The 17,621-nt window shown below is 36.3% G+C and overlaps 3 protein-coding genes across 7 annotated transcripts in view; 2 read left to right on the forward strand and 1 right to left on the reverse strand.

Annotated features, from left to right (window-relative positions):
* Positions 1 to 2,040: 2,040 nt before the first annotated feature.
* LOC122553469 (homeobox protein SIX6) lies at positions 2,041 to 11,640 on the reverse strand. 4 transcript variants are annotated; one of them, XR_006312725.1, is made up of 4 exons: positions 11,060 to 11,640; positions 9,789 to 10,275; positions 6,450 to 6,675; positions 2,041 to 3,515 (listed from the first exon to the last, which is right to left on the reverse strand). XR_006312725.1 is itself a non-coding variant. In XM_043697258.1 (2 exons), the coding sequence occupies exons 1-2, from the start codon at positions 11,629 to 11,631 to the stop codon at positions 10,095 to 10,097; spliced, it is 753 nt and encodes a 250-aa protein (XP_043553193.1). In that variant the 5' UTR covers positions 11,632 to 11,640; the 3' UTR covers positions 9,649 to 10,094. The 4 variants fall into 4 exon arrangements, 1 of the variants encoding a protein (XP_043553193.1); XR_006312724.1 differs by having other exon boundaries at positions 5,945 to 6,675; XR_006312726.1 differs by having other exon boundaries at positions 2,042 to 2,915.
* A 76-nt stretch (positions 11,641 to 11,716) lies between these two features.
* Positions 11,717 to 17,621, forward strand: part of LOC122553468 (protein SIX6OS1-like) — a 168,985-nt gene continuing 163,080 nt past the window's right edge. For both annotated transcript variants that reach the window (XM_043697256.1, XM_043697255.1), the window contains exon 1: positions 11,717 to 11,773. The gene's annotated coding sequence lies outside the window, so the exon portion shown is untranslated. The remainder of the gene's footprint in view (positions 11,774 to 17,621) is intronic.
* The window catches only part of LOC122553923 (protein SIX6OS1-like), a 56,732-nt gene continuing 52,494 nt past the window's right edge, over positions 13,384 to 17,621 (forward strand). The window contains exon 1 of the mRNA XM_043698431.1: positions 13,384 to 13,506. Coding sequence (XP_043554366.1) covers positions 13,455 to 13,506 — 52 coding nt within the window. The 5' untranslated portion in view covers positions 13,384 to 13,454. The remainder of the gene's footprint in view (positions 13,507 to 17,621) is intronic.

A 17,621-nucleotide genomic window follows, 5' to 3' on the forward strand; every position in this document is an offset into this window, starting at 1 on the left:
GCCTCTCTTAGGAAACCGTGGTCCTAAATACCAAATTTTAACCGTATTTTGAATGATGTGATGACTAATAAGGCATGTTAGCCTGAGGTGAAATCAAGCCTTTTGGAATAAAAACAGAAATGTACTGGACAAGCTCAGCAGGTCTGGCGGAAAGAGGAACTAAGTTTACATTTCAAGTCCAATATGACTCTTCTTTGGAATTGGATTTTTTGTTTGGAAAGTCAAAACCTTTTGGAAGTTTTGTCCAAATACATTTTTGAGTTACAGGAAAATTGCATGTTTACATTTTTCCTTCTACCTGTCAAATTTTGAAAAAAAATATTTCTCAGCCTGCTGTTGTCCAATTGAACACTTTAACGGAAGCCATGGGGTGTGCAAAAAGAATAGAGATAAATTAGATTTTGTAGATGATCAACACCGGGCAAGAAATCGCCATTTTTTATGGACAGCTATTTTGCGTCTGATAGTTTTACATTGTAAAACAGTACAGCCGATATGACTGTTATTTTCTATCTTCTCAGGAATGAGAATTAAGCTTGTAACCATTATAGAGCAGAAATATGTCATTAATTGTGTTCATTTATCCACTTATAATTAAATAAATCTTGTTTCGCAGTTTATGATATAACTTTTATAAAATATTCTCCAGACGTTATCACTCTTCAAGGTTGAGAAACATCAAGAGAGAGCAACCTGTAAGATGAAATAGAATTATTCAAATGAAAAGTAGATATATTTATTTCAGAACATTGCATTTTAGATGTGGTATATAATTAATTTGAGTTTGGGCAGGGCAGTACAGTGGATCAATGGCTATCACTGCTGCCTCACAGCACCAGGGACCCGGATTCGATTCCAGCCTCGGGCGACTGTCTGTAAGAAGTCTGCACATTTTCCTCGTGTCTGCGTGGGCTTCCTCCAGGTGCTTCAGTTTCCTCCCACAGTCCAAAGATGCGCAGGTTAGGTCGATTGACCATGCAAAATTGCCCATTGTGGTCAGAGATATCTCGGCTAGGCGCATTAGTCAGGGGAAATGTAAAGTAGTAGGGGAATGGGTCTGGGTGGGATACTCTTTGGAGGATCGGTGTGGACTTGTTGGACCAAATGGCCTGTTTCCACATTGTAGGGATTCTATACTATTGTATACTGAGTGTAACACGATTGACAGGAAATTAGATAACTTTAAACCTATGGTTCCCAAAATTATCCACCAACTCATCAGTAGTGACTTATTGTTATGTTTAATTAATAAGTCAATTATCACTGTATTAGGTGTAGCTACCAGACTGGTGGATGTAAAACTAGATAGATATTTGTATTTTTGTCTAACATTTCTTTCACTTACATACTCTTAAGAGTTTTGTATTTGGTCCCGGTTCACTAACATACACCTTGGCCAGGTAAAAACATATTGATTGAGGGGTTGTCTATGATTTAAACATTGAGTAAATGTCAGCAGTCGAGTATTGAAGTGTTTTGAAGTTTGCAGTTGTACAGTGCTGCCTTAACTGGTGCTGAACTCCAGATGGAGAGTTGATGGGTCAAATGATTTTCCACCACGCTCCATCTTCTTATGCACTAATGGCTAAACAGTTCAAATGATGGGATGGTATGTTTTTTTTTAAAACATCTGGAGTTAGCAATTAAAATATTAGAACCGTGAATGAAGGGCAACTTAATATATCAGTAACACATTTTCAAGGTTTAACCCATGTTATATGAAAGAAGTGCTGGAGCCATTTTGAATTTTCTGTAAGATGGTCATCCTATTTCCACACAGGCATACAATAGACCATGAAAGACATAACAGCTAAATATTATAGTACATACTTTCATAGGACAGATCCATGTTGAAACTTTTACCCGAAAAGAACCACTTTTTACTGCAGATAATCTCATGCAACTTATAGTTCATACCACTTACCGTTTTTGCAACATATCTGCAATATAAGAATTGCATGGAACATACAGTTTATATTTTATATTTTACTTGCATTGTTACTTTAGTCCATTTATTCCCAAGGGCTAAAGTGATGTTCAACAGCAAATAGACTAATCTCACAGTACCGGGGAGATCTGTGAAGTTGGCATTTACTTGTGACCAATTAGGTAACTGTCTATAAGACCTGTTCACCATCTACTTAATATAAGCACGTTTTAAATATTACAGGTCAATGTAAAAGCCTTAATAATTCAAATCTAGATGGAAAATTATAGTTTATGTGTATCAATAATTCCTAATTGTGGCCATCATATGTGCATTGATTGGAAGGTAAGAGAAAAGGATGTATGGGCCATGATCTAGGTGACAATCACATTCATAATAGGAAGTTCCGTAATAAAACCAATTTTGGGTAAGGGGTTTGATTTCTGAATGGAGATAAATTTTATTCCATATAGTCATAGAGAAATAGAGATGTACAGCATATAGTTCGAGATGTCCTTGTATCATTGGAACTACAATGGCAGTGTAATAAAAACTAAGTGATATGTTAAACCTATTAACAGTTGAATAATTTTATGACATAGGGATTATATGATCGGAAGTTTAGGAAAAAAAAAAGCAGATGCTAAAATATCCAGTATCCCCTAACTTTCTAACATCAGAGTAACAAAATTATGCTGTGGAGGTGCCTGATAATAAGTACAATATTGTTATAATGTCTACCGTAGTAAATATATTAAGAAAACGTGGGGTTTCGTTCAAAATTAAATCTTTGATTAGACATTGGAAACTTTTTGTATAGTATTTATAGATAATTATTTCACTAGCTTATAATTAAACTCCCCGGCAAGTCCAAGTAACGCAAAACGGGAAGCATGCAATGAATACTAATAAGTATATCTTACTCGTGTGCCTTTCTCAGCGAACGAACAAGAAAACGATCAAATCATTGCGAAAAATAACCAGGAGCCTGACAACGAAAATGCAAGTGTGGAAAAATAAAACTATGTCACCGATTTAACGGTATAGATGTGCAAATTGTGATTAAATTATATCAAATATTGTAGAGGTCTGAAAGCGTTAGGTCTTGTACTGAAAGAAGATGTTTGTTTACTCCTAACAAGATTATTGTGAAAATAATGCATAATTAATTTTCAGCTCTACTCTGATTTGCATATTTAAATACCACAGAACCTATATAATACGTTAAATGCATCTTTTGAAAACATTTTTGTTATGTTTTATGTTAAAACATCGGCTTGGAGCACGGCCACCCGAACTTTCTGTCAGTCTATATTTCATCTGAAGTTGCATCATTTAATTATTAATACATTAATTGCAATCCTTCATACTTCCCTTGTGTGGTGGGGGCATAATCTAAGTCATTCAATCTTAACTGAAAGAAACTCGAGAATTATATTGAGAGCTTAATCATTAAATAGTTAATATTTTTTCTGTTCGGTATTTGGGACAGAACACCCTTATCATTGTTATTTTCGACGGTTAACTCGTAGCAACGTACTCCATGGAGCCGTCTAAAATCAATGTTGCTCACGTTTCTTTCTGGGATCTGAAGGGAAAACAAACAACATTATAAGAAACAATTTTGCAGTCTATTAAAAGCAGACCTGCGACTGCACCCAGAGAGAATACAAGAACTTTTAAAGAGGACCCTAACACTATCGTAAGTAATAGTTACGGATTAAAATGACTAATCCGTAAGCAAAATTTTACATTTAAGTGAAAACTATCGCTTAAGCATAAGTGAGATTAGGAAAGCAAATATCATTTATCAATCTGATTTAAAAAAAAGAATTCTGTATATTTTCAAAATACTGATGATCACAGCAATCTATCGCAAATTTATAATTTGGCTCTACAGTCGCCATTAGCAAGGATTAAAATCCATTTCAAGCGAGTTGATCTGAAAGCAGTGACATGCTTTGCAATTATAGCAAGAATAAAATTAAAACCGCGGTATGCTCTGTCACACACGAGCAATCGGTATGAATAAATTTTTCAAAATCTATAGACGGTCCACTGATTACAGCACATTCATTTATTACCAGGAACCCTTAAACATTTCACCTACTGAGACTACTCACAAGAAAAGCCATTAATGCTTTATAAACAAATTTGTTTCTATCAACTACATGCTCAATCATTCTTACAATTTGTAACTATTTCGATGAGTAAGCTGCAGGATTGGGGGAAACCATACAATACTTGCCAAATTTTCAGGACGCTTTTAAGAATGCTACAAACAAAGTAAGTAGCAAAAATTAATGTGTACATTTTTAAAAATTGGAACTAGTTAATATATTGCCCATAAACAGTTCTCACTAAATAGAATAGTATTGCGGATCTTAGGAAATGGTTTGATTTAGAAGTAGAATCAGATTAGTGGTGAGAAAGGATTAATGCATCGATCTTTATTCTAACCTGCCTAAGTGCTAATAATGCAAAACCTAACTATTCCTGTCAAGTCTGATTCTACTGAAACAACGGAAGGCAAAGAATGCCATCAAACATTTGAAGAATGCTTAGGTGGCTGGACTAGAGAAGTGGCAATTCAATGTAATGTTAACAGATTCTTTTTAAAAAGCAACTAGGGTGAAAAATGTGCAACAGAAGTAAACCATTAATACAATTAGAAAATTTGGAATTGAGAATGACCATTTCAACCACTGAGTGATAAGATGAGGTGGCTACATAGGCGAATACAATGTTAGAATGTTTCACAAAACAATTTGATTTGCACATGGTTTCTGCCAAACTTGAAAGTTCAATTCTTATCACCAACCACAAAAACATGCACAGATATTGGAGTGGATGAATACAATATCAACAAGATATCCTCGTAGAGAATTGAGCTGTGATCTCCTTATCATGAATGTAAAAAAATAATTTGTTATAGATAAGACCCAGATCTCTGCAGGGATATACAGCCAGTTTGTATAAATTGCATAATACATTTAAATCCTAAATAAACATCTTCCCTCAAGCAATGATAATCATTTGAAATAATGTAGCACTTAAAATCTTAGCGATAAAACATATAAGACACATTCAAAACATTGGTTGAAGCCACAATCGAGTTACGTACCAGGAAACCCTTCAGTTCTTTGTAATGTCTCACAAACATTTCCTATATTCTTCAGGTATTCTTACAATTAGAGCTTATTTCAGCTATCATTGAATTAATTTATTGAATTATTCATATCATTAATCATTCATATCATTGAGTTACTTACATAAATTTATAAGTACTTCTATAAGTTTCAGTTTTATCCTTTAATTTTCAACTGTATGATAATCACAACTCATTTTAATTACATTCTTTCAGTCAAAAAGTTAAATATTTTCCCAAACAAATCTAAAATTTTGAATCTAAAATACTATACTATATATCGTAATTATAGGGCTATATTAACTGCAAAGGATAAACTGCATTTAGTTTTAAATTCGTTGTTTGAACTCGAATACTTCAATACTTAGTAATGGTTGCAATTAAAAAGGCAAGAGCTTCACTGTAGTATCATTGAAAGGCAACAAGAAGAGGGTAAGTTTATTCAGAATCACTACCGATAAAATGAAGACCTAGGCACTAAAATTGTGTTTAACATTTACCCACAATGATTTTGACAAATCGCTAGTGAATGCAATTTACACATCCGGTTGTGGCTGTCAGACAGATTAGAAGAAAAGTAGCATTTTAATATAATTCACTTCAATTAGGATGTTACTAAATTGTGTCCATCGTAAACCCAATTTTTGTAACTTCTAAAACAAAACAAAATGCCTGTCAATTCAGGTCAATTTCATTAACTCAAAACCAGCCAAGCAGTTCCCAGGCTGAATCAAAACGAACATGTAACATCATCCAAAGTTGGCGAAAAAAAGGAGCAAATTCATAGCATTTAAATTGGAGCTGAATGCTGTTGCTTTGAAATAACAAACTAAGCTCAAAAATATTTTCATTTCAAGAAATGCACTCACCCATTCAGTCGCGCGCTTGCCTTTCTCTTGTTGTATATAGTTCAATGCTGTCTGAACCCCAGTCATTTGCTTTGCTTACCTCTTGCGGATTCAAAATGTTGCCTGGTAAATCTTTTGTAAACTCCTTGTTAGCCAATACACATCACAGAATGCTTAAAGCGCCCTTTGTCCTTCAGGGACTCAAGATCCCATCATTAGCGTTTATTACTCAGAGAAGTTTGACAATGTTATTGACTACTTAGAAGATTTTTTCATTCATTCTTGTTGAGGTCCACCTCGCGCTTGAATAGAAACGGAAATATTTTTTCAAATATTTCCCGAGCCTCGAACACAAAAGATAATAAGCTGTTGCACATCTCCTCCCCTAGCCACCTTAGAATACAATGTTTTCTTTCTCTTTAAGATGAGAACAGAGTGGGAAAGCAATATTGCGCTTTTAAGTAATATTGCTCTTCCACGTTATTGGCGTATGCCTTGAAAACTGCGAATAAAGCGATGAATTTACCTTTTTTGTAATTAATACTATCTCCAGAATCCCACTCCCATGTCGCTTGTTACTTGTTTGGCCGTTACTTCTTATTTACATATGGCTCGACAGTTGAAGGCTCGGGCAGTTTAATACCCATTTCTGCGTCTACGGTTATAATGTTTACTTCACTTGCTTTATGTGACCTTCTGACAAATTCGCTGAAAATGTAGTCGCTCAAGAAAATGTGGAACAGACTTCTCAGCTGCAATGAAATACATAACAATGATTATACAAACACTTGTTTTAATGAATACCATTTTGCCACACAACTATTTAACAGGGATTTTAAAATATAAATATATAACGCCTGATGAGTAACTGAAAAAAAATTGACTTCTATTTTAAAACAGTTTTATTATCTTGCAGACAATTTATACCATTATTCAATGTCTGTTTTAATATTGTTACATGTATTCCCTGCATATTGAACTAACCTCATTCAGTGCCGCAGTGTAAACATATTAACTGCTCCATGACTATAAATTGCATGTTTCTGTTTGTTATTATTAATTAAATGTTTTGCATTTTCCTATTGAGTCGATACATTTTTCATCGTTTTGTTTCCGTCATACTAAAGGAGGGTGAAAGTTCCTCCTCGAATTTCTGCTAAACTCATGAAGGTTGTAACGCCCTATCAGTGGCACGACCCAGTAGATCAAATGCTAGTTAATTTCATAACACCCAGTCCAAAATACTCCACAGTCATTGGCTCTCAATGATGTCATAAATATCCAAATATTAATTCAAAATGAACATTGATTTAAAAAAGAAACATTGACCTATTTGGGGAAAACGTGATCTATGAGTTTTTCGGAAAAAAGGTGTCAATTTCATGGCGATTTATTGCAAAACTGAATGGGTAACACGGATACTCAATATTGACTGTTCTACAAATAGAGATCTCTTCCGGGTGAAGTCGTACTCTGCACGGTTTGAGCCGAAATGTAGTTCGCGAAGTAACTACAGGCGAGCAGCAATTATACTGATGATTTGTATAATATTAAGTGTGAAAAAAATCAATTAAAATAGACATCCGCAATCACAGTCAATGCAACTACTGACCACAAGTTATTTTCTAAAGTACCCTTTCGACTGCTTTGAAACGCCATTTATGCATGAAGCTGCAAAAACGAAATCAATAGTCGTGAAAATAAATCATGAGACTCAGCAAGCTAATGAAACCGTTAATATATACGTTGACGAATTACGACACAAGCAAACATTTGAGATCCCAAAACCTACAAAATCTAAATCCTTCCGATTATTAAAATATAAAATAGTTATGTGTAAAAGTGTGTGATTATCCATATGGTTAGATCTTTGCCTGGAGAAATACAGTTGGCGCAACACGACTATTGGAGCAATAACTCTTTACTGCCCTGAGTTATTTGATTCGGCGAACTAATAAAACTGCAGTTTAAAAATTATTCTTGAGCTTGCCAACTGCCCTGCACTTCGATATGAAAATAATCCACCAAGAATTTAGCCCAAAATTTTGCATCGGCATTCTTATATTTTATGCAGATAAATAGATCGATTGCTGATAGCTATGTGTTAACATTTACAACACACTCAAAGAAATCGGGGCATTTAGGCAGGGCATTGGATTTGAAGTCGTGTTTGGTGTTCGTAATGCGTGGTTTTTGCACAATTTATGATCATTTCTAGGCAATTTACCAGAATGAACACAACAAGGAATCAAAATGGCAAATTTCTTCGGAGATAAACATAAATGATTTCTACACATTGGTTAACAAATTTCTGACTTATTTTAATTATGCCTATGAGGTGATGGCAAATTTCAAACTAGATATCGTAGGATGTATAGCATTTAGTAAAATGGCCAATTGTGGAATTAGTTGGACCCAATAGATATTATTGTGCTTAATACTAATTAATCTAGTAAATATTGCCAATTTTTATTAGTCAAAACCGTGATGTGTACTTTTGTTTATATTACTTGTTGAATTAAAATATTCCTGTTAGTGTGCACGAAGCAAGATGCGTCTACTAATAATTGAAGATTCCTTTACATTTAGAGAATTCCCAAATAGCATTGTTACATTGTGTTTAAACCGCACTTACGTGACATTTTACGTATTGAAATAGGCTACACACACAAAGCAACGCTAAAGTGATTCATTAATAATAGTTTCGCCACGCACTGTAACATTAAATTGGTTTTTTTCCGCACTAAGAAGTGTTTCAAATGAATTACAATGCAACACATGCAAAGAGGTATTCCTGGATATTTCTCAGCGTTGGCTGAATAGAGTCAACACTTGAGAACTGTTTTAGAACTTTGTCGTCTGAATTATGAAAGCAGTTTAAATCCAGTGTTAACTTGCTATTGCACTTCAAAAAGGCTACAAAACAAAGTTTGTTTGTAGAATTAAAATAAGGCTTCGTTCCATTCTGCATAAAGGTGTTGTCCCGGACACTTACTGTGCTTAGGTTTGAGATCGTAAAGGTTATTGTTCTGCGAAAATTCCTTTACATTTGCATCGCAAAATCCAGCAATACATGATGCTGCCTGCTTGAAAACGCCAGCAAATGTTACATTGTCAAAGAACACTGCGGCGAGTATTTCCAACTTGTCTTTCACTTTATATGGTAAATATAAACTACAAGGATAATAGCCGTAAAAATAATGTAGAATGTAATGCATAGCTGACAACAGCATGCACGACAACAGCAGTTTGGCTATCATCTTAATATCATGGAATAAGCATAACTGCATATGGTCAGGACATATTGTATAGTTCACATTCTTAAGTGTTCTACAGCAGAAAAGAAATCACATTAAGTCGGAAGACAACCAAAAAGGCAAATGAAATCAGACGGCGCAAGCATAAAGAAACATAGCTCAAGTGATTTAAAGATCAACGTCAAATTGTATAACATGAAGCCATTTTAGCTCGATGAGATTTAGCGAGCCTGTGGCACGAAGCTTGGTTTTAACAGTATCGGATTAACAGATCCGTTCCAAGTTTAGCTGATTCAGGTTAAATCTGATTTTCTCCTTGACCAACTGAAATGTTTACTTCAAACATCCCCACAGTCTTTGCAATCACAATGAAACTATCCAGGGAAACACAGATGAACTGAAGATTCAGAAAAGAAAATTGAATTGTTAAATATTTTATTTATCTTTCAAACTGTGTACCACTACCAATGAACAATACTCTACAAATAGTCTGTGCACAAATGAACATACAAATAATGCAAAAAGCTAACAAAACAATTATTTTAAATAGACAAACAAACATATATGTATATATATATAAACTTTAAAGTAAAGTAAAAATATAACACCTTCTTTCAACATGAAATACCCACGAAGTTACAGGGTAGGTGCTCAAAATCTTGCAGCTTGGCAGAAATGGTTATCGAGGCATCACTTCGGTAATTTCTTTTCTATATGTATCCTTTAAATAAAGGTCATCACGAGTTTTTTTTTTAATTTTAACGACCGTGGTCGTCAAGTCTTCTGCCGTGAAAGCAGAATAAACCATTCCTAAGAGGATGATGCAAGGACCTGGCGACTGGGGTCCTCCGCTGCGGTTCACTGGACTCATTGTGCTGGAATTTGGAGGCGCCCTCAGGCTCTGGGTTCTCTCCTCAGATGTCGCAGTCACTGTCGCTCGACGTGATGGAGATAGCCGAGGTGGCCGCTTTGCTCCTCTCCGACACGCTGCACAAGCTGGCAGCGGGACTTGAAGCGCCAACCAGTGGTTCCACAGCAGCGTCTTCCTCGCTCAACGAACGCACGGACGCCTGTGACAGAATCTGCTGCTGCAGCCTGCTCTCGTGAGGAAAACACAGCGAGGAATTACAATCCAGGTGAAATGTGCATCGACACAGAAACACGCGTCAACATCGGCAGCTAATCAAAGACCCGAAAATCACCTTCAAGGTATTTGCTCTGGGCGATGAGCACCCTTGTCAACAACAAAGCAAACTATTTTATGACTATTTTTTACAACTGCTAGTGCTTCCAAATATGGCGAATCAATTCAGTGTTCTTTCGGTCTAACATAATTGAGGCATTATTGTCGCAAATAACTGAAGTCAAGATAAGAAGAGACAGATTTGCGTTAAAATTTAGAAACATTGATTTTGGACCTAACAGACCTCGAAGAAAATCTAAGCGTTTATCCACCCTATATATTGAGCTTCTAAGAGCCAATCTGGAAGGGTTGGCTTAATCGAGTTGCAAGGACTAATGATTGAAGTATTTCCTTCAGTCTGATGTGATTTACACGAGTCCAGACTTTACTGTGAAATACAAGCAGTTTTAGGCAGACACAGATAAGAGTAATCAATCAATTCAGTTGTTTTGTGTACCTATTTGATTCGACGAGTTATTTTAATACCATAAACACGAATTTTAAATTACCTAACTGCAGCATATTGTCATGTTTTGCTAAATTTGCATCGTAAAATTATTTGGATTTTCAATTTTTAGTCGTAAGTGGTCCCCAATTAATTTATTCCAACTGAAGGTGACTAAATAGTCTGCCCAAATATTATTTATCCAACAGCTATTTACAGGCCCTTGAAGGGACTGCGCATTCAGTGCAAACCTGTTTTTAGCTGCCGCTGCTCTGTCCCTTTGTCTTCGGTTCTTAAACCAGTTACCCACTTGTGTAGGTGTAAGTCCAGTAGCTTGGGCTAACTCTCGTTTTTTGCTGGGATTTGGATAGGGGTCCTGCAGATACCACTCTCTCAACAAATGCCTTGTTCTCTCCTTGAAGCAATGAGTCTTTTGTTCCCCGTCCCAGATGGTCCTGGGCAGGGGAAACTTCTTTCGAACTCTGTACTTGTCCACTGGACCCAACGGGCGGCCCCTTAGCTTCTCTGCTTCCTGGTAGTGTGCTTCTAGCCAAAGGGCTTGCAATTTGCCGTGTGACTCCTTGGTGAACTTGTGATTCTCCAGGATATGATAAAGCTCTCGGAAGTTACCCGTGTGGAATGCCACGATAGCCCTAGCTCTGAGGACGGACTCGTTTTTGTTGAGTGCCTCACACGCTGCTGGGGCCACTGGCAGTGACCAGAGGAATCGACCAAGCCGTTCAATGTCTCCGCTCTCCTCCAACGTCTCACATACCCCCGCCACCTGCTGAGGGCTAAAATTCAGAATTGGAAGCTGGAACATTGATTCTCTATTTTTTAAAGACAATGCTGGATCAATGCAAAACCAAGACAACGAACTCCAACGAGCAAAATACGGCAGACGATGTGTTCTAGTTAGGTTTCCAGATGCCAAGTATGAAATTGGTGCTCCAAGTGCCAGGGTTGTATCCTTTGCGGTTTCGATGGTGAGATGCTGTTAAAAAGGGGGAAAACATTCAGCCCACATCTGATTTTCTATTGGACTTGGCAGATTCGGTATCTGGTTGCCATGGCTGCCTGTCAATCACTGTCAAATTTGCCAATCAACCAGAAGGAAGGGTAAGAATTTTATCACCTCCAAAGAAACCTCACTATTGTTGGAAAAATCTAACATATCTTCATTTCTATATTCGGTCGATCTAAAAGAACGAAGTTTTTTTTAATGACGGGTGTGGGTAAATAATTAAGTTCACAGGGAAAATGGATATTTTATCAGCCCTTTGTCGATCATGATGTTGTTGCTTTCGGAGATACGATTCAAACATCGATTAACGAGAGACGTAAATAGTATTTCGATCAATATTCACTTATGTGACAAAACTCGGTTCTTTCAAGTCTTTGGTTCAACATGTATATTTGTATTTAATTCTACTTCTAATAATGTGCAATGTGTAACAATATCCAAACGAGTAAAATGCTGGGTTGCTGTAATCAGATCTCCAATCGCTTTGCGGCTATTCTGTACCACATATACTTTATGTCAATTTGTTACGCGGAATTACAAAGCATGAGCTGAAGTCCCCCCAAAGCATTATGGACTAATTTACACTGGCTCTTTTCCATGAAGTTAAAGGCCAACAAAATAAAATAACCTTTTGTATCATAACTTATTATCATGATGACAACACAGACCGCATTTCAGAAATAAAACGTAGTATCTGCTTAAAGTTAAACGGTTAAACGCAAAGTGATGCATTTACTTGACAAATATCATCGACATGTCAATTTCGGACCGTTGGACTATCAAATCTATTCTAAGTGACTGAATATATTTAAACTGTATCCATTATTAGAGTATCTATAATAATACCCTTGTCTTTAAGTACTGACTATCTGCATATACCGACTTTTGAATTAAACAGCATACATTATGGAACTATAAATCCCTATGAACAAAATTCTATATGAATATTTACAAATATGAATATCAAAACATAAGTCGCAATATTTGGTATGGAATATGTCCCTTTTGGATGTAAAAGAAAGTTCAGCGCGGTTAGAAATGACATCTTTTTACGGTTCGTACTTATATTTTATCACAGTTCTATACAGTTGAACTGAAGATACCCTTTCAAGCCATTTTGAGTGATTTCCGAGGTTGTGGGAATGTGTTCAGCACATTAAACTATGGTACAATCCACTGCGAGTCGGTGATGGTTGAAAGCCAAGCGCGAGATCTGATAGCAGCTGGCTGTAGCCAGGATGGTATCAAGCAATCAGTTATTTCAAAAGTAAAGCCACTTAGAACAAAGAACACAACCTGCTTAGCGTAAGAAAATACACTGTTGTATTATGACAATTTCGGGTTCAGGATGGCGGCTTTTAGAGGTACTGACCTGGCCCTAACGACTATCAATTGCGTCTTCCACGTTTCATTATCACGTGGGAAGCGAATATCTTCCTACTTGAAACGTGGATATAGTACTAAATATTTATTTCCCTCTATTTTGTTTGCAGAATAGTTTGACTCCAAAGTATTTCGGTAGGATTATGTTGTTCAACGTAAGCACAGTTTCTTGAAACATGTGAAAATGTTTTAAAGTACAGAAACGATACTGGTTCGTACGAACAGCGTCGATTACTGAGATGTTCTTCAATAACGCAAGTGAAATCAAATATTTCATTTCCACTAAGAAAGGTGTCAAATGCGATATTTAAGCAGCGCATTTACGGGATTTTTTTGTAGAATTGCTAGGCATAAATTTGTGACTTTCTGCATTGTTTTATATTGCGTACTTTTTCGTGTTTTTATTTGTTAATAATATTGGATTGCGACGCGCAAAAAGTCGGCATTCTACGCCTTTTTATTGTCTACATTATTTCCACATGTTTACAATCAATGCTGCATCACCCAAGCAAACAAAATGCTCTCTGCACCAACTTGTCAGAAAGCATCAATACAATCTGCTATTATACGTGGCATTGCGGGCCAGTTTACGCCAGAAAGCTTGTAGCAATGTAACAGTGGCAATAACATAAATCCCAACCTAAATACTTCGACGCAGCAACAAAAAGCAATCCAAATTGCTGAACTGAATTTACTGGCGCAGTTTGGTCACCTCCATTGCTCAACAATGTTTCTGTACGAATAGTTGGAAAAAAGTGAGGCTTATTTAAAGATGCATACATACATGCTCGGCACGTAACAGTATTAATATGGCACCACAATTTTATTAAAGAAACAACAACAAATACCTCGTACAGATCTAGCTACCGAAAACCATAGAACCATTTATTCATCTACGCACCATAGACAAAATATAAAAAATGCAGGCTATTTGGTATCATGCAATATATGGATTAATCAGAGAACAAACTATTGAATAAATTGTTTATTTATGGGCAGTACGAATTCATGATATGACGCAAAAATATTATTTATTGCGTCTGCTAACATGCATGTGAAATACATTTCACTCCGTTTACTCCGTGCTATACAAATACAAGGTGTGGCTGCTATGTGTTATGTGTCTTCTCAACCGAATTGGAAGACACAACCTAACAGTTTCATCAACATAGTTTCATCAACTATGTACGCCGTACATTTATGAAATTTAATCTGTAAAAGGGGATATCATTTCAATGAGGTAGTTGAAAGGATGTTCAAATTGGTTATACGTAGCTGATTGTATTGGGATGACGGGGCAACGCAACAAAACTTGGAACAAGAAGAACAACATAGCACCAAAATGAGATCTTCTTTAATCTGGATAAGCACCTGATGGTAATATTTTAATTAATAAATATAACACCGATGAATGCTCTACGGATTTACAGTATGTGGAAACGTGCACTAATTGTGATAGTTTGCGCGTCACTGGTTTAAATATATTTATTTTTGATAGATTTCAAGGTTGCATAAATAAAGTTGATACATCCTTGCTGATAAAGAATACATGCTTTGTAAACATATCTGTGTATCTCAAATAGAATTTTACTTGCTGTCCTGTAAGGTATTTATTACAACGGAAAATGCGGAGGCCTTTTCGAGGAATGGCCGTAGCATTTCTGTCTAACGGCATCACACATATACAGTAGTGGTTCTTTTTTTGCACTCATTCTAGGATGTGGCCTCATTGGTACTGTATATCTAATATGGCATAATTTATCGTCCATCTGTTCCGAGTAGGCCTGAGAAGGTGATGGCATAACTGAATGCCTTACTAGGTATTTTTAGATGGCAGTAACTGGCTAGTGAACTACTTTGGTATTGAGTTTGCATCACATATTGGAGAAAGTGAGGACTGCAGATGCTGGAGATCAGAGTCGAGAGTGTGGTGCTGGAAAAGCACAGCAGGTCAGGCAGCATCCGAGGAGCAGGAAAGTCGACATTTCGGGGAGAATCCCTTCATCAGGAAGGGTTTATGCTTGAAATGTCAGTACTCCTGCTCCTCGGATACTGCCTGACCTGCTGTGCTTTTCCAGCACCGCATTCTTAAATCACATATAGGGCAGACCTAAAGACGATAGGTTTACATCCCCAAAACACTTGCATTTGTGTTTGGGTTTTACGAAAATGTAACATATTTCTAGTCACTTTTACCGATCCCAGCTTTTAAAAGCCAGGTGTTTTAAAACCGAACTCAGCTCTTGACACAGACATTAAACTCTTTGGTTGCTTACAGTAAGAATTATTGATTAGAAACACGCACACTTTTTACCGAATCTATAAAGGTAAAGCACGTATAGTTTGCTGTCATTAGAGAAAGTCGATTGGTAGGGTCACCACACCAAACGAGTTGCTCAGAAAGAGAATCCTTAACGGTAACATCAGCCGGTCCGAGAATTGAACCCCCTATTGGCACAACTCACCAGCTGTCCAGCCAACTGAGCTAACTGACCCACTCGGTCTGTAATTAATATTAGATTGGCTTCATAGTATTCATTAGAATTTCAGGTCGATGACATTTCCTCAGAACCCTTTACCTACCTGTTTCTACAAGCTCTAGACTATGTTTCTTTAAATATGAATGTATTAAAAAGCACATTGCTTAAAAATTGTTTTTTTTAACTCGATTTCAACTTGAAGTTAATCAAATTAATATAAATTAATTAATTTAAAAATCAAACTTTTTTTGTGACAGCATTATTACTGGTCGTAACCAAAATTGAATTTATCGCTTGACACAACTGAACCAACAGCTAATGTAAAAGTATGCAAAACGTAGGTGATCCGTAATTTATTAACCGATATATGACTAACGTTTGCAAAAAATTTTGTGTCTCCACTCTCGACCATCGGTAACTTCTATTCCATAAACTTTCTGGTTAGGTCTGACATAAAAAAGGATTAACAGCTCTATGTCAAAATATCTGCAGTTCTCCGCCTGCATAGTTACTCTTCCCATATGTATTGGTCATCCAAACGGCATCTATTTATGTATTGCTCACTATACAACACACTTTTCCAATCTTGTTCCGGCTAACGGTGACTGTCATACTGTAAAGCACAAATATTGCTTAGAATCTAAGATTCTATAAGACCAAAATTGATTTCAGCGATTTCAGCATAGTCTCCATTCAGCCACGAATGTAGTAGCAAACGCATCAATTACCTCCCCTTTTAATTTGCTCCCTCTTCTTTGTGGATGGGAGATCGCCACTATTCTCGAGCAGATGCAAGCCTTGCAATCTACCCATAGGCGTATGACTAATAAAAACGGGCTTCACTGGGGAATTCAACAGCAAAATACCTTCTGATTCTATCAATAGAAAGAAGTTTGTACAATAATACTGACGGTCTGTGAAAATACTTCGGGTTATTAACTGACCACCAAATAACTACAGAGCTGTTATTCATTCTCTGGTTATTTGAACGCGCTTTAAAACGCACGCTATTGCTTTGGCCTCTAATTTTACATGATTGCTGTTATCTTATGCACACGTTTAAGTATTAAATGTCGCATTCATCATAATTTGATTAGGTTTTATTAGCATATGCACCAACCTGTATTTAATGCAAAATACCAAGTTGGTTGTGTACAGTATTCACTGCCATTACGTGGCGCTTTCTCTGGGGTCATTTTATTTGAGTATTGTGCATCTTAAATAGTAATCAAACCATGAAAAAAACACAGTAAAGCCCAAAATCAAACGTGGCATTTTTAAATTGTACGCAATACTTTTTTTTTCTTGTGAGCACAGTTGTAATGTCCATACTGTGTTGTTCATATTCTTTATGCCCATAATCGGCATGGACACCACACCGAATTGATGGATCATAATTCCTGTTATTGCTGATATTGATCCTGTAACTCAGCTCCTTTCTTTCTGTCTTGCATTCCTTGTCACCCTTATTTTGGGTAAAACATAAAAAAAGTTTCAATTATCACACCGAACAGAAAAGACTTAAAAGAGAAACAATACTTTTAGTAAAATCCCCAATCTATTTTTGAGATGTTCATTACATACTTGATGTTTGTGTAACCGCAATCTGTTTTATTAGTGCTCAGAATAATCTTCGTTTTTGGTCAGTCAGTTGAAGGTAGAAGGCTAATATGTGTGTCATATGATTTTTTTTTTACCGTGTTATACGACACATTGCTTCGCAATTGATTTATTGCTTCTGAGGAAGGGTCACCGACTCGAAATGTTAACTTTGATTTCTCTGCACAGATGCTGCCAGACCTACTGAGGTTTTCCAGCAACTTCTGTTTTTTTTTGCTTCTGATTTATTGCTGATGAGTTAAGTCCAAGGAAGGCAAAGATCTATTAGTGCCTAATCCCGTTCAATAAACATAGTACTTAAACTAA

Source organism: Chiloscyllium plagiosum, chromosome 10, assembly GCF_004010195.1.
Source record: "Chiloscyllium plagiosum isolate BGI_BamShark_2017 chromosome 10, ASM401019v2, whole genome shotgun sequence".
NCBI lineage: Eukaryota > Metazoa > Chordata > Chondrichthyes > Orectolobiformes > Hemiscylliidae > Chiloscyllium > Chiloscyllium plagiosum.

What these genes read in the sequence shown, in the direction of transcription:
- LOC122553469 (XM_043697258.1), bottom strand. Translation starts at nt 11,631, where the DNA reads ATGTTCCAGCTTCCAATTCTGAATTTTAGCCCTCAGCAGGTGGCGGGG. An exon ending in GCAGCGGCAGCTAAAAACAG is followed by an intron (nt 10,276 to 11,059) that starts GTTTGCACTGAA and finishes TCACGAGAGCAG; the next exon opens with GCTGCAGCAGCAGATTCTGT.